This window comes from Prionailurus bengalensis, chromosome C1, assembly GCF_016509475.1.
Source record: "Prionailurus bengalensis isolate Pbe53 chromosome C1, Fcat_Pben_1.1_paternal_pri, whole genome shotgun sequence".
Classification (NCBI taxonomy): domain Eukaryota; kingdom Metazoa; phylum Chordata; class Mammalia; order Carnivora; family Felidae; genus Prionailurus; species Prionailurus bengalensis.
In genome coordinates this window covers 132,389,763-132,414,719 of record NC_057345.1, presented here as the reverse complement: position 1 = coordinate 132,414,719, position 24,957 = coordinate 132,389,763, and the positions used below count along the sequence as shown (strand labels likewise).

General features: G+C 32.9%; 1 protein-coding gene across 1 annotated transcript in view; it reads left to right on the top strand.

The window, feature by feature from the left end:
- Positions 1–24,957, top strand: part of LRP1B (LDL receptor related protein 1B) — a 1,901,338-nt gene that overhangs the window by 1,622,903 nt on the left and 253,478 nt on the right. Inside the window, exons 56-59 of the mRNA XM_043576625.1 lie at positions 5,361–5,544; positions 10,644–10,729; positions 16,719–16,841; positions 19,098–19,279. Coding sequence (XP_043432560.1) covers positions 5,361–5,544; positions 10,644–10,729; positions 16,719–16,841; positions 19,098–19,279 — 575 coding nt within the window. The remainder of the gene's footprint in view (positions 1–5,360; positions 5,545–10,643; positions 10,730–16,718; positions 16,842–19,097; positions 19,280–24,957) is intronic.

The window sequence follows — 24,957 nt, the reverse complement described above, 5'->3', positions numbered from 1 at the left end:
ATAGTATTACAGAGGTTAGATTTTATTCTACTGAATTCCACACTGATCAGAACACACCTGGGGTACTATGCACACTTATGGACAGGGCATTTTAAGAGGAACCTTGACAAATTGTAGTGTATACAAATTTGTACATCCAGAAGCATAAGGAGTATGGAACACACACCTTTAGGAGTTTTCCCTCGAGCAAAGATGAATTGTTATCTGTATTCAAATATATGAAGTACTGGAATAGGGAGCAACCTAGTCTGAGTTTGTTTCGAAGGTTGGAATTATAAATTAGGAGGCGGATTCTGTTCGGTATAAGGAAAAGTGTTGTAAAATACTCTTTACTTGGAAAGAACTGTCTCATTTCTCACTACTAAAGAGGTTAAATTGTGGCTTTCTTTAAAGCATGCTAGAGAAAATATTTGTATATTGCAAAGATGTTGTATCTTTTTTCTTGCCAGCCTTGACATCCCATGATAGGCCACTTCTGTCAAATGGTAAATTTAGCCAACCACTTTGGCGTCTGTAATCTCTGAATTTCTGGTATTGTGATTAGTTTAACTACATTGATAGGATTTAATTGTATGTAGATGAAACCAGAAAACTACAATGATCATTTTCCTCTATGCAAAAACAGGGATAAAAACCAAAACACTAAGGAAGTTACATTTGTTACGAAAAATATTTTTTTAGTTTAAATATTGTATTAAGACTTGGTTAAATTTATAGACTTAAAGGGGTGTCTGGGTGGCTCAGTTGGTTAAGCGTCTGACCTTGGCTCAGGTCATGATCTCACAGTTTGTGGGTTCGAACCCCATGTTGGGCTCTGTGCTGACAGCTCAGAGCCTGGAGCCTGCTTCAGATTCTGTGTCTCCCTCTCTCTCCACTCCTCCCCTGCTTACACTCTGTCTCTTTCTCTCAAAAATAAATGTTAATTTTTTTTTTAATTTACAGACTTAAAACACACATGTAGTCACTTATAACATTGTATTGTTGGTAAAATGAAACAAGACAATGAACCAAAATAACTCTTAATGAGATGAATATCTATCAGATAATCAATTTTGGCAATAAATATTTTGAAACCCAATGGAGCAGAAAAAAATATTATTAGTGACTTATGCACAATCAATATAAAGTGTTTCTTGAAATATTAGGGAACAGGTCATAGAAATATTACAGATAATTAGTTACAATTTAAATGCAGAGTTTATAAATAGTGGTTTAGTTTTATCTGTATAATATATTCTATATTTCTATATGTTTATGGAATATATAAATCATAGAATCTGTCATCCATCTATCTAGCATCTGTGTATCTTTCCATCTATCTAAAAACTTAAATTTCAAAGTAGATCTCCTTACATTTTATCTACGTGTATTTAAAATCTGTCATAACAAATATGGTGGTAAAATCTAATAATTATAGAATATTAGATGACCACCTTTTCTTATATCATCCAAATGAGCTTTAGTATTTTTATAATGCCTGCATATAAGAAGTACTTAGTACTCAGAAATGCCATATTTAGAAAACTACTGTGGTAGAAATATATATCATCCAGAGCATCATATTAAATCATACTATTTTAATTACTTTATAAGACCCATCATATAGAAATACTTGTTTGTTGATAACTTTAAAAAAATCAGTATTTTCACCTTGACTTCTCAGAAGGGGGTCATAGAATGAAGTGAGAATTCTAGTTAAAATAGGTAATATATTTATTTAATCATTTAGAAAGTCTCTGTGTCTGATACCTGACAGAATTGCTATGAATAGCATTCTTGAATATGTACACGTCAAAAATAATGAATAAAATAAAATATCTATTGGGGAAACAAGACCAATATAAAAATTCAAGCAGAATCAGAAATGAGAGATTTAAATAAAGTTTCAAAGCTAACATTTTACATATTGTGTTAAAAAAAATATATATATATATATACATACACATACATACACACACATATTTATATTCATGATAATGTGTTGATAGGAAATTGAGTAAAAAGCCTTATATACAACAAAATGTTTATATATTTGGGGGGGGGGGTGGGAGCTTATTGGTTTCTCTTTTCCAGGAAATGGAGAAAAATATCCAGTAACCAATTTTTCATTACAAAAGCTATAGAACATGGCAATAAATCCTCCACCAAATTCTGCAATAAAATGAAAATTGCTTACAAAAGCAAAATTTAGACCTTATGGACTGTGAACAATTTGCACGTTTGTTGTAAGACAAATACAATGTATCTAACTATTCAGCAGGGAGTAATAACATTTACTAAAGCAAGGATCTTATTTTGATGTGAAGGATAATTTACCATGTAAAAATAAATGTACTTCTGGGAGAGAAATAAGTTTTAATGTATGTATTAGAAATAATATTTGTAAAATATTGCTTAAAAAGCTACAAAGAAACTTCTCTGAACTTAATAGGAAAAGTTTGGGTAGCTATATTTCTTTCTGGTAGCTATATGATCCTATATAAAAATTAATACAAATCAGGAAAATTTGAAGTCATTCTTGATGGTGAGAAAAATTAAGATAATATTGAAAATACATAAATCTCACTTTCATAAAAAATGGGTTTTTTTGGTAAATGAAAATGAGAAAATTTAAAACTCAGTTTCCAAGATAGATTAATCTCTCATCTTTTATCTTTGAAGGTACAAATGATTATTCTTTTATTTCACTCAACTTATGAAAGCTAGGCTGGTAGAATGTCCCACTGAGACCTTTGGGTTATTTGGGAGCAAAAATGTTTTTGTTAAAACAAGGTTAACGGATTGGGGGAAATGATCTTTTAAAAAAATCTTCTCTTTCAATAAATAATCTTTTAAAAACTTACTGATAACCTCTTAAACATATTTCATTTGTTTATAGAAATCTATATTTAGTCACTTTTACCAATTTTACATTAAGAAATTGATTTTCTATAAATGTGGAAGCTATTTGATATAGTAGTTCTATTTGATATAGTGGTTGTATAAACCTGATGTTAGTCATTCAAAGTGATTTTCAGAAATCCCATTAAAATTAGGACACTGTTTATTTCCTTTTATAATACTCTCTGAGAGGAATTCAGTACATTCTACTAAAATTCCTTTCACTTGTCCTAAAGTGCTCCTTGAATTCAACAATGCCTTATGTCAGCCTATGGATCTCTGGTTTCTGGCCTAAGTGATCTCTACTTCAGTCCTTTTCAGTGATATATTTTAGTATCCTGTCATTTTCTGCTTGCGTTTTTTAAAAAATATTTTTTTAAAAAATTGTGGTAAAATATACATAACACAAAATTTACCATTTTAGCCAACTTTTTTCATTTATTTATTTTTGACAGAGAAAGAGAGCCTGAGTGAGGGAGGAGCAGAAAGAGAGGGAGGGGTAGAGACATAGGGAGAAAGAGGGAGAGAAAATCCCAAGCAGGCTCCACGCTGTCAGCGTAGAGCTGGAATGACTCGGGGCTCGGTCCCAGGAACCATGAGATCACGACCTGAGCCAAAATCAAGAGTCGGACGCTCAACCTACTGAGCCACCTAGGCTCCCCTACCATTTTAACAATTTTTAAGTGTACACTTAGGTGACATTAATCACCTCATTTTCCTTTGCCATAGCAAAGCACTGATTGTCCTGACTTCCTTAAACAGGTAGCAGGATAAGTCTTCCCAAAGAAAGTCAGAGTTTGATGAGGAGAGTTTAGGAAATCAAACTGTGGCTTTTGTTTTGATTTGTTGGCTTAAAAATAAAACAAAACAAAAACTTGTAATTGCTGAGAATTTATTAGCTAAATATTGGTGTAAATTGTTAACAATGAAAGCGCTTAAGCAATTCATTATGAGCTTAAAGCAATTCATTCCTTATAAAAGAACTTAGTAGCAGCCATTTAGTTTGCTTTGGAACATTTCTGGGTGAAGATGAAGTGGCCTCTCCACCAAATAATGTTTTTTTTGTGTGTGTGCTTAAAAAACTCAATTGTTTGCTTACTATTTAATAAATGCACATATATCTCTCTGATTTTTTCCCAATAGATACAAAGATCTGCCATCACATTTATCCTCAGATAAATAATCTAGGTTATTAAATGTTTGCTTTGAATAACTCTTGGATACCAGTTACTCATAACGATTTAGGGTTTCTTTTTAACTCACTGTCCCTCTCAATATTCACACATTCCTTAATTCCAAAAGTGCTAAAGAGTCTTGGTAAAGATAGTATGATCATAATCATCTGGCCAATTATAGATTCATTTTGTATAATTATAATTCTCATATGCTGCCTGGCAGAGATTGAATATAGACCTGAAAGACAGTGACCAGTCACAGTACGTCATTATTTTTGGGACTGCAAATACATACTATGGTGTGACATCAGAATTTACATGCTGGTTAGTAAATATTGCATATCATCATCAGAGTTTCATATATTACATGATAGAGAGATGCTGAACAAAAGATTTGATGACACAAAAAGTGATTAAATTATAGTGGGAAATTATGTTAATATTATTTTATTTCTCCAAACAACATCAGCATACCAAGTTGTGGGATCAGACCCAGTTGACCAATATTAATTGTGCCTTAGTATATGTTATAGACAGTCTCAGCAATCCTCTGGCTTTATCCGGGCAACTTCACCCGTACAACTTCTAGCTTCTCATCAGTTAACTAAAAATAATAATACCTACATCACTGATTTCTGTAAGGCCCTGTTGAAATAGCATATGTACCAATGCTAGTAATCTACAAAGCTCTGCATAATCATTAATTCTTATGATCGTTAAAGTCTTCTAAAAAGTCAAGATAATGCAGTAGAAAAAGAATGAAGGAAGTTGACTAGTTTTGTGGTCCTTGCCATGCTATGGCCACATGGCTTTGATGATGTCAGTTAACTTTTATAAAAATCTTGCCAACCTCACATGATCAAATGAAGATATTTGGGAGAATTTGTTTTTAGCTTTAATATTATTTAATATACATAATTCTTATTAAAGGTTAATCCCTGGAGACAGAAAGACTTGCCATTATCTATTCTTTTTTTTAATTAATTAATTTATTTTTTTAAGTTTACTTATTTATTTTGAGAGACACAGAGACAGCATGAGTGGGGGTAGGTCAGAGAGAGAGGGAGACAGAGAGTCCCATGCTCTCAGCATGGAGCCCGATATGGAGCTCAAACTCATAAAACCATGAGATCATGACCTGAGCTGAAACCAAGAGTCAGATGTTTAACTGACTGAGCCATCCAGGCACCCTGTCATTATCTATTCTTAAATGATTTTCTTATTTGAATCATGCTCACAGGATATCCAATAGGAAAAGACAGTGACAATGATATGAAATGATTATACTTGTTTCTCATTCTTTAGTGCAAATGCTGGCCTGGATTCCAACTGAAGGATGATGGTAAAACATGTGTGGACGTTGACGAATGCTCCTTGGGATTTCCGTGTAGCCAGCAATGCATCAATACATATGGGACCTACAAGTGCTTTTGTACAGATGGGTATGAAATACAACCTGATAACCCAAATGGCTGCAAATCACTCTCAGGTATGGAATTGAACTTGTCCACTGATCCAGCCTCAGTTACACATATGGATTCTGAGTTTTATAGCTATTCTTACTGAATTCACTCCCCTTTGCTGTTTCTGAGAAATCAAAATTCTTCCTTACTTACCTTGATATAGGGATATGTCACTCTAATTTTGTGTGCTGTCCACAAACTGTTCTGTTTGTAATAAAATCGCATTATGGTCTTGTGCATTATTAACTGATTTTTAGATTTTGAGAGTGCTCAGAGGTAAAAAGAACTATTTCTAGCATTTTTTCCTGCTGCATCACAGGTTCTTAAGAGAAGGTTTGACCAAGACTATTCTTCAAAGTTTATTTATTATTTTTTTGGGACAGAGAGAGAGACAGAGCATGAACGGGGGAGGGGCAGAGAGAGAGGGAGACACAGAATCCGAAACAGGCTTCAGGCTCTGAGCCATCAGCCCTGAGCCTGACGCGGGGCTCGAACTCACGGACCGCAAGATCGTGACCTGGCTGAAGTTGGACGCTTAACCGACTGCGCCACCCAGGCACCCCTGACCAAGACTATTAAAGAGCCTATTGTGACTGTATTATAATAGCTTTCCTTCTCCCCTATACCATACATGCTCATATACGTATGCCAAGAAGGTCAATAATGATAATAGTAATGATGATGACAACAATAGCAATAAATCAGCTATATAGGGCTACTTGAATTCTTCCATAGACTCAGCAAATATTATTAAACTTCTCTTTGTTTCTAGTAGTGAGTTTGACTTTGTAAATTAGAAAATTTAATAGAACGTGGGCCATAATTTTAAAAATATTATAATTCATTAGGGGAGAAAATCACACATATTAAAATAATGCAAAGCAATATATAATAAATGACTGAGCAAAAAATGATACACAATATTGTCTCTACCCCCTCACTTTCTGTGAATCAAACAGCATTGCTAGCTTCTTATGTATATGTATGTCACATTTCTATGACGGCGTAGAGTATATTATGCTAAGCAAAGTAAGTCAGTCAGAGAAAGACAAGAGGGTGCTCAAACTCCTGGCCCCAGAGATGATGACCTGAACTGAAGTCAGATGCTTAACCAACTGAGCCACCCAGAAGCCCCCCAGGCACCAGGAATTCTTTTTTTTTTTTAATTTTTTAAACGTTTATTTATTATTGAGAGACAGAGAGAGACAGAGCATGAGCAGGGGAAGGGCAGGGAAGAGGGAGAGGGAGACAGAATCTGAAGCAGGCTCCAGGCTCTGAGCTGTCAGCACAGAGCCCGACGCGGGACTGAAACTCATGAACCGCGAGATCATGACCTGAGCTGAAGTCAGACGCTCAACCGACTGAGCCACCCAGGCGCCCCTAGGAATTCTTAAAATTAGTTTTTCAACTGGTTAACCCTTTGCACATTATAGAGAAACAAAAAAACCCTTTCAGTTTTTTTGTGTGTTTGTTTTTTTTCACTTTTACTTATTCTTGGAGTATTCCTCACTGAATCAATTTGTATATTATTTGAAGCCTGTTGTTTTATTTGCAAACCTACTTGCTATATCATGCATTCAGCCACATGAAATAAGAAAAAAGAAAATCACAAAACCGGTCAATGTTTTTGTTACTTTAAACTTTTCAGAAAGGAGGGTATGAAGGAGATGAATGCTGATGATTACAATTTTTATCTCATTATATCATGTGTCCATGCTGTAGTTGTTTCTCATTAGCAGCAATTATTAGAAACTAATAATGATACAAAAATGTGTTCCTGAAGCATAATTCTTTTGCTAAAGAGATGGATTTTTTCCAACTTTATTGAAGTATAGTTGACATTTAGCTGTGTAACATATAGCTGTGTGACACATAGCTGTGTAACATGTCTACACATGATACACTTTAGATATTGCAACATGAGTGCCACCATAGTGTTAGGAATCCCTCTGTCACTTCACCTAATTACCATTTCTTTCTTGTGGTGATAACATTTAAGCTCTACTCTCTTAGCAACTTTCAAGTATGTAGTATTTTACCTAAAATCACCATGCTGTGCCTTAGATCCTCAGAACTTATTTATCTTCTTACTGGAAGTTTGTATTCTTTAACCAACATCTCCCCATTTCTCTCACCCCTCATACCTGGCAACCACCATTCTACTGTCTGTTTCTATGAGTTTGACTTTTTTGATATTCTACATATAGGTGATAATCACATAGTATTCATCCTTCTCTGACTTACTTCACTTAGTATAATGTTCTCAAGGACCATCCATGTTGTTGTAAATGGCAGAATTTCATTATTTCTCATGGCTGAATAATATTCCATTGTGTGTGTATATATGTGTATAATGTATAATATAGTATATGTATATAATATATAAAACATAATATGCATATATAGTATATACTATAAAAAATACATATGCGTAAATACATACATATAAATTGACACATTCATGTAAACACAGATACATATACATATATTTATATATATGTGTATGTATGTCACATCTTCTTTTATTCATCCATTGATGGACATTCAGGTGATTTCCATATCTTGGCTGTTGTGAATAAAGCTGTCATAAACATGGGAGTGAAGATATGAATCTTTCTCATCATGTTTTTATTTCCTTTGGATAAATACCCAGAAGCAAGATTGCTGGTTCATATGTTGGTTCTATTTTTAATCTTTTTAGGGACCTCTGTACTGGTTTTCATAGTGGATATACATTCCTACCGACAATGAACAAAGTTTCCTTTTTCTCAAATCCTTGTCAACACTTGTTATCTCTGGTGTTTTTGATGATAGATATTCTAACAGATGTAAGGTGATATCTCACTGATTTTAATTTGTGTTTCCCTGATTATTGTTGATGTTGAACGTTTTTTTGATGTACTTGTTGGCCATTTGTATGTCTTCTTTGGAAAAATGTCTATTCAGTTCCTCTGCCCATATTTAAATCAATTTATTTTTGGTTTTTTTTATTGATTTGTATGTGAGTTCTTTATATGTTTTCATTGTAACCTGTTATCAGATATATAAGTTACAAATATTTTCTCCCATTTCATATGTTGCCTTTTAATTGTGTTGATTGTTTCTTTTGCTGCACAGAAAGAAACTTTTTACTTTGATATAGTTCTGCTTATTTTTGCCTTTATTGCTTGTGTTTTTTCTGTAATATCTAAAAAAAATCATTAACATGACCTTAAAGGAGCCTTTTGTTGATATTTTCTTTGAGGAATTTTATAATTTCAGTTATTACATTTAAGTAGTAAAGAACAGAACTACCTAGGTATTAAGGTAGACCATGACTGGGGTACCTGGGTGGTTAGGTTGGTTAAGCGTTGGACTCTTGATCTCAGCTCAGGTCATGATCTCACAGTTCATGAGATCGAGCCTGGTGTGAGATTCCATGATGACAGCATGGAGCCTGCTTGGGATTCTCTATCTCCCCTCTCTTTTCTGCCCCTCCCTTGCTTGTACTCTTTCCCAAATAAATAAACATTAACAAAAAAGGTAGACCATGACTGACTAATTTTATATTTATACATATAGTTGACAAGGGATGACAAGGTGCCTTCAACCTCAGACTGACTCTCTTGAGTAGGGTTCTGAGTCTCAATTTAGCATCAACACAAAGAGTGAATGATTGATTGGGGATCCTGTCCTTGCTCATAGAAGGAGATGTCCGGCATGTGTGATACACATTTTTTTTTTAATGTTTATTATTTTTGAGAAAGAGAGCAAGCCTGGAAGGGGCAGAGAGAGAGGGAGACACAGAATCGGAAGCAGGCTCCAGGCTCTGACCTGTCAGCACAGAGCCCAATGCGGGGCTCAAACTCACAGACCATGAGATCATGACCTGAGCTGTAGTCAGCCACCCAACTGACATAGCCACCCAGGCACCCCTGTGATACACATTTCTAATCCCTGACATAAAGTATGATAAAAAATAATACACTACCCTATTAATTATATATTTACTATGAAACTAAATTATAAGAAGAGGAAAGTAGTAGTTTTTAATATAAAGTAAACAAACAGGACAATAACTCTGTAACAGTAAATGATTTCCAATAAAATCCATATTAAATTACATAAAGTGACTACTGTCTTCTTCATTGTTTTTTTCTTCTTCTTTTTTCTTTCTTTTTTTTTCTTTTGTAGTTTCTACTGACATTAAATTTGCTTACAAGGCAACTAAGCATATGACTGCATCTTAGAAACAAAGCTATTTATAAAGAGTTTGAACAAATCTTTAATTGAATTGCTCTAGGATTATAACAATCAAGAATGTGGTCAATTTGAATTTAAATTATTCAAATATGTATTCAAATAAACATGTTGTGTACGAAACTTTCTGAATATTTTTAAAAATCCATTTTGTTTCCAAAAATATTCTAAAAGAAAACCACTTTAAAGGTTTATATTTGGAGCATGGTCAGATTCCTATTATTATTTTTCCTAGATTCTAGAACAAATGAGATACTAAAATATATTGGAACAACTAAAAGAAGGAAATAAAGATTATTAAAGGAATTAAAAAGCAGGATTATGAGGAAAGGTGAAATTGATTAACAAAAATTATAGAACCTGGAATTCAGAAGTTATTTAAGAGAAGTCTCCAGGCAGATAAAAGAAATATGCGTAGGCAATGATACTCTTGATTTTCACCAAAGTCATTCTGACAGTATAAGCTGGTTATTTGATTATCAAGAAAGATTTTTCTGATTATATGAATGTTTAGCTGTACTGTAGTATTCTAAGATATGTGTAGCTTATTCTTTCCCAAAATTCATTTTAAAAAATCAGATAATGACACCAGATATTTTCCACCAGTTGCAAATAAATTAGATAACCTGCTGTTCACAAAAACTGAGGGAAAGAGAGGGATGCATTTAGAATTATCTAGATTTTCTATACTACCTGCGTATCTGCTGTTTTTTTCATTTTACTGTAAATTGAGATATTGAGATATTCAGTGTGAATTTTTTAACCGTTAATCTACTGTAGAACACTACATTTAAATTTGTAGAAATTTAAAGTTGAAACTAAGTGAAGTTGAAAGCCATACATATAAAATTCTAATTCTGTTTTTTTTTTTTGTCTTGGTGTTTAGATGAAGAACCTTTTCTAATTCTTGCTGATCATCATGAAATAAGGAAAATTAGCACTGATGGCTCCAACTACACACTCTTAAAACAGGTAGGACATTCTCATGATGATTTCATATTTAATATGGGTACTCCAGATATGCATTAGAACTGTAGAAATATCTCACAATTAGAATTTATGAAGCACTTGCTCATGGACACATGTATGTTTGTATAGGAGATTACACTAAATTTTATTCTGCTTGAATTGTCAAGGGGGTGTTCCAAACACGTAACATCACACCATATCTAAGAATGTAAAAAATATAAGATAGAATTAATGGAAGGGAAAAACTGTCTCAAGCATCGCTAGATTAGAGAAAGCATAAAATTATCTTTTAAAGTATTTCGTGTTTCCCCCTTGGAATTTTAAAAATTAATACCTTTTCCAGAATTTTAAGGTTTAATTCACAGAACTAAGAAATAAAACAGGACTGACGATCTCTAGCCTTTCAAATTTAGAATTAGTAAGGGGGTGAAAGTATAATTGTAATCGAGCCATGATTCAAAGGTTGTAAAGCATATGTTTTGGTTCTACCATCTTTATCCTCAACCTGTCCACTTCAAGAGAATCTGAGTTGATCTGTTTTGATGTTTGAGTCCTATTGTCAGGGTTTATTTATATATGTTATTTAAGATGAAAGTTACGGTTTCCATTTGATGATAGGATAGAAAACTGTGAATTGCTCACCTCAACTTTTTATTTCTCCCAGTCTGCAGTGGAAATAGCATAAAATCAAATCATTACAACTACAATGATTACTACATGGACTAGAGAAATCACATGCAGTTAGTTACAGCATATTTTTGGTTGTCAGGAGAAATAGCTTCTTTGGCAAGATTCAGTTTGTATCTGTTCTGCTGCAAATGTCTTTTTGCCCCAAACTGTACAGTAGTGACATAAATATGTGAAAGCACTGTCTACAACAAGTGTGCCAAAAATAAGGATATTTCTTGTTCTTGTAGTATGGTTAAGCCAGCATTATGCATAGACAAAGAAGGCCATTCATGTGGTGATTTTTAGCAACATAAAGAATACCTGAACTATTTTTGCCACCTATTGATGGGTTCCTCTACTGCTCTTGTCAGTTTCAATCATTTTTCTTATGAGTCTCATTTTAAGTACAAATATTCATTAGAAACTGTGATATTGACTTTTCCTGACAGTTAGATTTTCCAGTTTTCCTCTAAGCCACAGATTGAAAATGAAAATTTCATGTGAAAATCCAGATTTCTGGCTACTCATGAAAATAAATAGAAAGATATAGCAATGCTGAGCTCACATCCTTGAATGTCCACAATCCGAATTGTATGGCAGTTGACACTTTGATATAGAGGCCATGCTCTCCAATTCACAGGAGTCCTCAGACCTCCTGTGTGCTTACAACATGTCTCCTCATTCATGAATGTCTGTGAGGTTTAGATTTTTGTTCTTGAGATTGGAGTGTGCCACCGACATTCACTGTATCACACTGCCTCTCTCTAATGGTGAACCCTACAGAGATTGGGAAATATAAAAATATTTCCATGTTGTTTATAGAGACTAAACAGAAATCTACTTAAAATATAAGAATTAGACAGCTATCTCTTTAAGAGATGAATAATATAAGAGAAATAATTCCAGAGAAAAAGTTTTAGTATTTATAACTATGCTAAAATGGAAAAGTGTTTGCTGCCCAAATGTTTTCCTATATTATTTAACTTAATTCTTTTCTTCCACGCAGTCTAATTTTAAGCTTATAACAAAATTAGCAAATGTTGAAAATTATCTTTTTCTTTTGGAGTCGGTCTCCATACCCCCTCTAAGCCTCTCTATACCTTCCAAGTTAGATGTGCCAGTCCTTGTATGGGCCCTGCAAAAGGAACAGGCTTATTTTCTTTTTACTAGGTTGTTTTTGTGTATTTGTTTACCATTTCTTCCTTTTAGACTCTGCTATCATAAAGGGAAAAAGTTCTCTCTTTAGGGCAGTCTGTTTATAAGCTCAGTTGAACTAATAACTAAAATAGCAACAATATTTATTGACTTCACGGAAGACTATTACAGAGCTTCAGTGACATCCCCTTGCTTTATTTTCCAATCCTGTGACTCAGGACATTTCTGCTGGTATCCCTTTTGTTGTTTTCATAGCTAATATGTTATCAGAGATTGTTCTTAATGGAGCAAAATGATTTTTTCCTGTATGCATCATTTAAGTATTTCATACCCAAACCACTTTAATGCACACTTTCAGATAGCACTTTTTTCCTCGTGGTATCTTTTTTGACCATTGCCAATCACTAGTACCTAAGTGGGGATGACTTCCAGATAGTTTTCTTAGTGTAGTGTTTATGAAAATGAAAAGGGAGTGAGAAAGATGAGGATGCTCATAAGGACTCTGAACATCTGTCTTTTGAAAGCATTTATTAATGTGGCCACTGAGTAAGGAAATAGATACCCAAAAAACTAGAGACAAGCCTTACATCCAGTTTTGCCTGCAGTCTGTTTGGAATATATCATTTCTGTCAGGGAAGATATTTTTAACTGCATTTCATTACAGCATTATAGAAATTTTCAAGGAGTTCTAGGCAGTAGAAACATTTTTTTCCTCAGAGATTTCTGTCTACATGTGCAGAATGAAGTAGAAAACGGAAGTAATTACATCTCCATATTTTCTCTCAGTCAAAATAAGTGAAAAAACATCCTTGTCTTAAATGTGAGAGGATTGTATGTGTGTGTGTGTGTGTGTGTGTGTGTGTGTGTGTGTAGGTTATTAGGAAGAACGATTGACCCTAATATCTTGAATTTGATTCTCTTTGTTGTAGTCCATACAATCTCATGAAGCTTTACAGTGAAAAATTTTAACAGGTCATAGATTTTTTTACCCTATGTATTCTAAAATGTCGTTTTAGGTAGGCCGGCTATAATTTAAATCCATACACCACATACATAAAGAAAATGTACTTATACTTTAATAACATGGATGTTAGAAATTAAATGCATTAATCAAATATTAATTTTATTTAAGTGCATTTATCAAGTAGCTTTCCAATGCTATCCACTTCAATCTCTGCAGTGGCTTTTATTCCAGTAAAATTGTGTAGAGAAACAAAACACAATTTCCTAAATTAATCATCTTGAACCAAAGGGTGCAGATCTTCAGCTATAGAAATGAAAGAAGCAAATAGGTTTTTGATGAAACCAATTTTCAGCTCTGAAACCACTGAAATGGCTTTAGTGTTTAGACACTAGTTTGCCCATGCCCTTGACTTTTTTAATGTTCCTTGCATATGATTCTGAGAAGAGAGAATTGCAAAGTTTTCTGTGGGGATTAAAGGGTAAAGCTGTAGAAAAATGACCAGCTTAGATAGATATGTCAGAATTCAGAGCTTCAATTCCTCTGCATTTATAGCTTTCATTTAATTATAGTTGAATTGCTAAATTTGGAATTGAATTTTCATTATATAAATTGATTATTGTAAAAAAAGGAATAGGATAATTCTGCCATGACTGGGTAAATCTTTCCTGAAGTTAGTGACAAGATTCTGTCTACCTTTTCTCTGTAAAACTCCAATTCATCCATCTGAATTGCAGGCCATCACAGAACCCTAACCCACTTACCATATTCCTCTGGTGTTAAAAACACTTGAACAGAAAGGATATTACAAACTCTATTGAAGTGCATTTATTAAACTTTCTACAGAACTTGGGCTATACTCAATTTATATTTTATTTTATTTTTTAATTTTTATTTTAATGTTTACTTATTTTTGAGAGAGAGAGACATACGGAGTGCGAGTAGGGGAGGAGCAGAGAGAGCGGGAGACACAGTACCCGAAGCAAGCTCCAGGCTCTGAGCTTTCAGCATAGAGCCCGACGTGGGGCTGGAATTCACAAACTGTGAGATCATGACCTGAGCCAAAGTTGGACACTCAACCAACTGAGCCACCCAGGCGCCCCAATACTCAATTTATATTTTAAAACTTTGATTTTGCATGGACAACTTCCTAGATATGCATGCTGAAGTGCATTTAATTAAGGGGAATCCTCCACGTTTTAGCTTGTGAATTAATATTTAACAAATCTTTTGAATCTGTGACTGAATTTTTTAAGCAGTTATACTTGTTATTTTTTATTAGTAATGTCAGGAAGAAGTATACTTGTGTTCATTCATCTGGGCTTAGTGAGAAATTTACAGAATTGTGTTTACTTTTGTCTCTTATTTATGGCCGAAGGAATGCAATTTCCAAGGAGTTAGCCCATTTCAGATTAACTTTATAATCTCGGGCAAAGGAAAGAGATTGCTCATGTTAAGCCAAATACATAGCTAAGCATAAGATGTGAACCTGTGATTTTAATGCCATGACCACTAGACTTCAGCCCTGCTGTGAGAAGAAAAAAAAAAAATCAGCATTTGCCAGAACCTTTTCTGAATTGCTTCTATAACTAGGCCATCGTTAGTCTTGTAGATCATTGGAAAAAAAGAAAATTATGAACAGTAATAATGTAGCCTGGGCCTGAGTCTTAAGAAGGACTATATAAATCTAATGCAGTGTCATTATCTAATTCTAAATTTGGGAAATCGATCTGGAAGCTGAATTCAGATGTGCTAATTATCATCTTTCCTTTCCCTCCTCCCCAAACCAAACAGCGCATCTCCCTCAGGGTGCTATTCCTTAACCTATAGGACTACAGCTACTCATAAATGACCGCCAAAACAATTTGAGACTTAATCACAATTTTAGGATAAATATATACATATAATTTTATAACAGATATAAAGATATGGCAATGATCTCTTAGGGCTTTGCCAAGTGTCTATAGTGTCATTTTTTTTTCAATTTTTTATTAAATTCTAGCTAGTTAACATATAGCATAATTTTGATTTTGGGGGTAGAATTTAGTGATTTATCACTTGTGTATAATACACAGTGCTCAACACAGGTGCCCTCCTTAATATCCATCACTCGTTTAGCCCATCACCCACCCACTTCCCCTCCATCATATATTTTTAATATATAATATTTATAAATTAATAGACTATCCAAGCCTTAAAATGACTTAACACAATGGAAATCCTGTTCCAAGTTTTGTTAGTCCATCAGGGTACTAATATATGAGCCTTAACAAAAGGTCAGAATTAAATTAACCCCTCAGGAATTGTTTGAATTATTCAGCACCTAAGAAGATTCCCAGATCCTGATGTACAATTGTTAAATCAGTCAAAAGGCACAACTATCAAACCAAAAAACTGGGGCATCCAGAAATCCATCGTGTTTTGTTACTTGCTAAAAAAATGCATAACCAAGAGTCTGAAGGCAGGCATATCCTCGTATATCCATGTAGGATAAAAACATGTTGGCTACTCAGTTCCTCTTTGGTCAAATACTCACCTAAGGTTATAACTTTTAAATTCTAATATGGCACTATGTTGGCTAGAGGGTCTCAAGAAGAAAAAAACCCAACAACCACAACCACACCACCACCACCACCACCACCAACAACAACAAGGCAGCTAATTTATGTTGTTGACAAAAAATATTTTGGACAAATTGGTTTCTAAACCTTCTTTTCTGACTTTCATCAGATGACTATCTGAAGCTCATCTTAAATCTTCTGTGATCTTCTGTTGCAAATTTAGGTGTATGCTCTTTTCTGGTTACTCTACAGAACAGACAATAATGACATTAAATTCATATCTATTTAACATTAACCTAAAGTGAGAGTCTTTCACTTTGCAATATATATATATATATTTTTGTTTGTTTGTTTGTTTGTTTGTTTGTTTGTTTACCCACAACAGGGGCTAAACTTTATAAGCATTCCAAAATTTTGAAACCTACTTGGAAAATATTTTCAAATAAATTTTACAACATTTTAAATGTGTGGTATAGAGAAATATAAAGATAAGATGCTTTTAAAAAGAATTGGTCACAAATGCTATTCATTGTCATAACTATAACTATCTAGGTTCAAAGAGAGATAGTAATTCTTACGAACTCCTAAGACATTTAAAAATAATTTCTATTAACTATTGTTCAAACATATCCTTTTTTATTTTTAGGGATTAAACAATGTTATTGCTATAGACTTTGATTACAGAGAAGAATTCATCTATTGGATTGATTCTAGCCGACCCAATGGCAGCCGCATAAATAGAATGTGTTTAAATGGAAGTGATATTAAGGTAACTAGATGTTACAATGATGGGATTATTGAATATTTTATTGGTATAGCTGACTTGAATAGAAAATGTTATTTGATGGTAATGATACAAATCATAAAATGCATTAGGTTGGTTTGAATTTCACATTTGTACAGTGCAAGTTGATACATACTTTAAATGTGAAATATGAGGCTTTTTAATCCGTATGTTTCATTATAACACTGTTACTTGCAATAAGATAAAAATAAAATTGACTAAATAACATACAGAACCTTATTCACAGCCCTAGAAAATGTGAGGGATGCTTTTGGCTTGAATGATTAGTGCCTGAGTTTCAATTGTATTGACTTATATAAAAGGGGAAAGTTGAGTCTGAGAATTTATGATTGAAAAAATTAATTACTAGACTGTAGATTGAAATTACAGCACTATTAAAATTAACCTCCTATATTGGAAATAATTGAATGCATTTTTATAAAATCATGAATGTTCTGATTAGACAGTATCATAATTAAATACATATCACATTCTAGATATGAGCTACTTGGCTCCTTTTCTGTGTTATATTGAGTTTTAAAATAAAATTATTTGCACTGTATATATGCAGTAAAATATATTATAAAGGCACTTCAGTTCAAGTGTTATAGAACCCATCAATTGCCTTAACTTTTTTGTAACCATCTATAATATCATACACAAATTTTATTGGGAGCAATAAATTTCAAAAATATTAATAAAATCTTAAAATGTGTATATGCAGTGCCAGAGCAACCATTAGGTTGGGCTCAGGTGATTTGTAATGATTGTATTTATGTATAAACTTTATTTATGTATTTATGTATAAACTGATAGTTTATAAATATCAGTATGTGACATAGATAAGGAAATGGATTTTTCTTTTTTAATTCTTTGAAAATGTATATAAAAACTATAAAAATAACATTACCCAAGCTTGATCATATTTTTATAAGACATTTAAAATTTTAATTACCTTTATATGTTTTGAATATACTTTAATATTTTGAAGGATTAACTAATATCTTGCCACCACTAACCTATTACTACTTTAAATAATGTCATAATATAGGGTAACAAATGAATCTTTTTTTTCCTATTGGGATTACTAATTCACTGATTTTCTTATTAGTGATTTTCTAATTCACTAATTCACGGATCACAATGTAAATTTTCAGCCATGCCAAATTTGTAAAATTGGAATATGGGAGAAAGAAGAAAAGATGTCTTGCAATTCAACACAGTAGATAGATACCATTGGTTGCTGAAAATGACTATGTTGTCATATGTATATGTGTACATATCTATATCTATATCTATATCAGAAATTAAAAACATACAGATTTCTCGAATTTATTGCCTTTAAGTGTTGGAGCAAAGGTAACGACTGTGGTAGTCCAAATATGGATGATATAATTCCTGTACCACTTTAGGGCAAGATATAAAAGATCTAGATCTAGATCTAGATCTAGATCTAGATTTAAATATCTTCACTATTGATAACATTAGTGAAAGGATAAGTATAAACTTTCATTATTGTTTTATTTCCTCTAATTATATGACCATTCGCTTCTGTACAGCCCCAACTTTCAGTTTCTCATTTCACAGAATCCTGAAAAAACTGAGGACTCAGAAATAGTAATCATATAGACCAAGAATCTTGGGTTATTTTATATGCATCATATTTGTACATACAAAGCTTATATTCTTATTATAGTTGATATTGTAATGGGTTAGAATCAAGCACAGCAGTTGTATGAATTTTACTTCCTTTGGTCAGGTTAAAATAGTGTATGTTCTCAAATGTACATTTTCTGTCTTGTTGTAGATAATTTCAATAGAGCATAACCAGTTGGGAGAGTGGAGAATGCTATTGGTATCTCCCCAAAATCTGTTAAAGGTTAATAATATCAATAATTCTGTGTGTGTGTATCTGTATGTGATAGAAGTTTTGCCCCTAATTTTTAGAAGACAAGTATAACAAAAATGTGCAACTCTGCAACTGTCCAACAGTTTTTTATTTTGGTGTTTACTTCTTAAATCCATATGTAATTTTCAGGGACTGATTACATATTAGGTAATTTCTCACATCACAAACAAGTAATTTTATTAGGGTAAATTTGTTCTATGTCTATGCTTATCTAAATTCCGTTTCTAATGTTTAAATAGAATTCTATAATCTCTGTAAAAATCAAGAAGCAATTACTCGGTGCTTATTGTAGGTATTTACATTGTTAACCTTTTAAATTCTTATTTTGTTAGGTAGTGCATAACACAGCTGTTCCCAACGCACTTGCTGTCGATTGGATTGGAAAAAACCTCTATTGGTCTGACACAGAAAAAAGGATCATTGAAGTATCCAAGCTCAATGGCTTGTACCCTACTATACTCGTTAGCAAAAAGCTGAAGTTCCCCAGGGACCTGTCTTTAGATCCTCGAGCTGGGTTTGTAACATTGAGAATCTTAAATTAAAGATTGAAACTGTGGGTTACATTCAGTGTGGTAAATCTCATTCTGTAGGTTTTAACATGAAAACCAATATAAAATGTAATGTGTAGACATTCTTATTGAGAAGTCAAAAATAGAAATGTGACTCTCACAGTGAGAAAGAAAAACATTTGAAATGATGAGATTTAACAGCAGGTATTCTTAAAAGTTTTAAACAACTATTTTTCTAACTAATCTAAATATATCAGAAATTAAAACATACAGATTTCTCGAATTTATTGCCTTTAAGTGTTGGAGCAAAGGCAACGACTGTGGTAGTCCAAATATGGATGATGTAATTCCTGTTAGGGCAAGACACATAAGTAGTATCCATGGATAATAAGTAACCAGGTGCATTATCTGTGCACTCAAAAAGGATAGTATAGTGGAAATATTGAGAACGATTCATACTGGAGCTGTGTGTCAGTTGCATTTCATTGTGAGAAAGGAGAACAAGTCATTGTAAGGATTAAAGCCAGCAGGCTGGAGATTCCAGGTGAGGGATGAACACACATTAAGGTGTCAGAGCTTAGGTGTCAAAGTTAGGTGTATGCCTGCTAAAGTTTTATGGATTATGACCATTATCATTCACTTTTAATTATGTTTTTTTGGTAGTTAGAGAAGGCATGCCTTTCCTTTTTTTTTTTCTTTTTTTGCACTATAATTTAGAGTGATTATATACTCCAAAATGATCTCTGTAGAAGTTCAACCTACTCAACATGCCTGTTAAAATAGCAATTGTAGAGAAAATTTTATTTTTAAAAATAGGACACATTCACAGTAACAAGTATTATAAGTGTAGTGCTCTAAATTTTCTACTATATATATTAATTTTACTTAATACTTTCATGAAATCACTGCTTGTATCATACCATATTCAACAATTAGACATTGCTTCTTGCTAATAGGTTGTACGTATGTTTTTTGGTCCTTTATATTCATATTTGGCAATGTGATCATATCAAAGTATATTTTATATCTTGAGTTTAAACACTTTGGGTAGAAGCAGTACCTAATAGGAGAAGCCTTGTACTGTAGATACTCTTCTGTTTCCAAGGTAATGTGCAACTTTTAACTTTTTGCTGTATAATTATGTACCACTTTTTAACTTTTAAAGTATTTTCTTTACCATAGCAACAGAAAATTCAAAAGAATGTCAATTCTATTTTAATCGAAACAGAGTCACAAGAGAGTCTGTTTTTAATATGTTTCAGGAAATAATGACCAGATGTAATAAGTTTGACTATTATCATCATTCATTCATAAGAATGTGAATACTTTAATTCCTTCAATATTTTATCAGAAGATATTTATTTTAGCATGTTCAAAACATTGCCTTTTTCTTCAAAATCAGTATGGCTGACTTAGTTTTTCCTTTCATACTCTTTAGGATGCTTCATATTAAACAAACATTACCTGTATGTCATAATAGTTTTGTGGAATTTACTTGTTATAAAACAAAAACTGTCCTAGCCTAGTGAACATAGCTGAGTCTAGCTTTAAGTTTTATTTCTCCCAGTTACAGGTATTATTACCCTGTAAACCAAAAGCAGCCTTAAGTTGTCGTTAACATAAACCCATCCATCAAAAGTGTCAGTTAAAACGGTGAAGTACTAAATTATTGTAAATGTTATGAAAGACTCCATTGATTTCAATTTTGGATATTTTATTATGATATGGATATGCCACATTATAACAAAAAGAAACAGATAAAAATGGCATCTTCTTATGAAACAATTAAAGCTACCTATTTTAACACGTAAAATTTAATGACACCTCTTTGTTCATTCTGTTTTTCTCATTCCCCAGAGTGAGACAATAGGACAACTTGGATTTTAGTTTTTATGAGACTAGCTTCAGGGTGAAGTTTCCATAACTGTCTAAAATATTGTGTAATTCTACTTCAAAATGTATCAACTTATATTGTAATAATTATGTAATAAAAATCCCCTTGTACCTTTCCACATCAGAATAACATTGCAATTTATGCATGTTTTGAATTTGCCAATACTACTGGCCCCTGTTTCCTGGAGAAATGTGATTTCTGTCCTGATGTTTAGTGAGGAATGAGGCAAGGATTTGTTTACAGGAGAGTAAAGATCACTGGACTAATGTAATGAAGTAACTCATGATCGTGAGGTCTGTGAATTCAAGCCCTGTGTCGGGCTCTGTGCTGACACCTCAAAGCCTGGAGCCTGCTTTGGATTCTGTGTCTTCCTCTCGTTCTGCCCCTCCCCCATTCCTGCTCGCTCTCTCTCGCTCTCTCTCTCTCAAAAATAAATAAATATTATATTTTTTAAATAATAGTATCCCAGTGGTCACAATATCAATTTGGATATGGTAGTTACTAAGTAAGAATGGTAAAGAAGATACAAGTAGACAGATCAATCATCTTCCTGGTTGTTATATTGAAATTCAGCTGAGATCCAATTATCCTAATCATTCTGTTGTCTGGTTTAGTTTGAGAATTACTGTTTTAATCTATCATAAGTTTGGGGCAATTAATATTATTTACATCAATATTTATAAGAGTTGTTTATGCAGAAAAAATATACACACATATACACATTTTAAAGTGCAATAGAAAATATAATATTAAAGCCATACTGAGCATTATTATATCTTTTTGGATGATTAACATGTTATTTCAGGTAATCACATAGCAAAAGACCATTATGATAGACAATAAAGTGAATGTGTGATATGACTAGTTAACAGAAAATTAATGTACCCATTCATTTATTCAACTCAGATTTCTTTAACATTTAGTGTACATCTGGCAGTGCTCTAGGTAGGAGTATAAAAATAAAAGGCACAGTGCTATCTCCAGGTGTTTCATGGTTCAGTGGGTAGGTAAATAAATAATTATAATACAATGCGTTTTTTTTAAGTTTATAAAAATAGGGGGGAAATAGAAAATGTTTTTATCTCAACTGGAATCAGAGAACCTTCCTGGATAAAACTAGTGGAGTAAGAATTAGCCAGTGATGCAGTGCTCTTCAGAGCAGGAGGTATTTCAGGCCAAAAGAATAAGTAAGCTCTCTGGGAAAGCAAAGAGGACTTTAAAGAACTTGTGATTGGAAGAGATTATTGCCAATGTAGGTAATGATAGTGCAAATAAATTTGGAAAGGACACATTTTATGCTTCTGTATCTTGCCTTATGTCATTCTTTCTTCGTAGAATGCCCTTTTTATTTTCCTCTAGTTGGAATAACTTTCTGTTTTTCCAACAAGAGCAGAAAATATCTGTTCCTATGTGAAACTTTCCCCAGTTCTGGCTAAGAAGACCCACATATTGAACACATTCCATTATATGACTTTAAAATTTTTCTAATTTATTTTTTGAGGTATAACTGGCATAAAATATTGTATTAATTTCAGGTGTATATATGACTATTATTGGTATAAATATTTATCTCTCCATCTAGAAAATGAGTTCTTTTAGCAAAAGGGCCATGGCTTGATCATTTTTTGTGCCTAATACAGAAGTTGTTAAATTCACTGCAAAAGGAAATAATAAATGGGCAACTGGATGTACACAGCAAATAGGGTTATAGCTACAGGGACATTGTACCTGCATCATTGCCCAAACCAATACATCGGTATGTAAATAACCTGCATGTTGCAAGGACAAGAGTCATAAGGGAACTTTTGTTGTAAGGGAAGGAAAGGTATACCAGGAATGAAAACTCAGTTTCTGATTTCTGTGGGGAAATAAATATTTTATTAAAATAAACAGCCACATAAAACCATCCTTTCCCTACCAATTTTTAAACCTATATTCCTATATTTAGTCAAAATATACAGGAAATGAATATAAAAATATTTATAATTCAAATAAGAAACAATTGCAGTTGGAAGAATTGTCTCTGAGTATATTCCCTAAATTTTGGGGGGAAAACAGTAAAAACTGAGTAGACTTCTACTTTAATTTGCTTTAAAGAAATGTAGTATATTCCATTAAACTATAAAAGACATCCTCAGGAACCACAGAAGTCTGTTGTTATGGTTACAGCTGGCATTGTTGTCTATGTTCACACTTTGTTATAACTTACAGAGTAGATATTATTTGGGGCTGAGGTTTTTCAGATGTGATCTTAGGTAAACATTACCTACCATATGGGTGAGATTTAGAACTCCTCTTTTGATACTTTCACTGAAGTTTTCATTTTTCAGCTTTAATTATTTACAAAAAATTTTGTTCTCAGCTAGTTTTTAAGAAGTTGAATTTCAGGTGTTGAAAATACCAGTACACTAGTACAGACTTATTGAAAAACTTGAAAAAAAAAGGATAGTAATAGGGCTTAAGTATGGAAAAGGAAATGAAATTTAGTCATCAGAAGGTAGCTACCCATAAGAAGAGAGAAATCCTGTGTCTGTGAAGACGCATTTATACCTGAATACAGTTAAACTATACTTTTCTTCCATGCAATAGAATATATTCTTTTGGTTGATAAGTACTTAAATAAAAAAATCATGTAATAACACAAAATCAAGAAAAATCGTGTAATACTATACACACAATCTGGATGCAACAGGTAAACTATTAACCAAACACAATAACCTATTAATAACCTATTAAATAAAACCAATATACAGAAAGTGTACACATTTATGTGATATATATTACATATCTAGTACAGATGAATAATAATAGTTAATGTTTGCTAAACACTCCATGCTTATCAGTTTTCTAAATTTTTCCCTATAATTATTAGGGAACTAATATTATTATTTTTCTTTTCAACATGTGAGTAAATACAGGCTCACGGAGGCTAATTAAAGTGTCCTGACTCACATAGTTAGTAATATGTGGACCTGAAATCTGAACCCAATTAATCTGTTTCTAGAATTCATTTCCTTAGGACTCTACATAGTTCTTCTTAGAGAAAAAGCTAGTCTATAAATCTAGAGAGCTGAGCCCTTGTTTCAACTGTATCATAGTAGACTATGACAACACACATAATCTTATATGGTCTCAGTTTATCAGTAAAATGAAGGTATTAGGCTACATTATCTTTAAGACCTGTTACAGCATTAAAATCGTCAATTTAGTTATACTTTGTTCTAAAATCTGAAAAAGGTAAAGATTATTCTTATCTTAAGATAGCTATGAAAATAAGATTTATGTTTCAAAGAACTATCAGTGAGCACGAGATTTCTTTCATGCTTTCTTCCATCTAAGTAAAATTATTATTCCCTCTTTTGTGCCTCCATAGTAAAATAGTTTTATCATAATATTGTTTTCATTTGTTTTACATCTACCACCATTGTATTCACTGAGAGATTTTTAAACACAAAAATCATATCTGTTTATCTCGGTGTTCTAATTCTAAGAAGTATCTGGTACATAATATTGCCTCAACAAATTATTGTTTCAAAATATGTTCTCAATCTACTTAAAAATGGTTCTGGGCTGGGGTGCCTGGGTGGCTCAGTCATTTGAGCCTTTGACTCTTGATCTTGGCTCAGGTCATCATCCCAGGGTTGTGTAATTGAGCCCCTCATAGGGCTTTGTGCAGAGCATGGAGCCTGCTTGATATTCTCCCCCTCCCTCATGTTCTCTCTCTCTCTCTCTCTCTCTCTCTCTCTCTCAGGAAAAAAAAAAGGCTCTTGGGTTTATTACAGTTGTTAC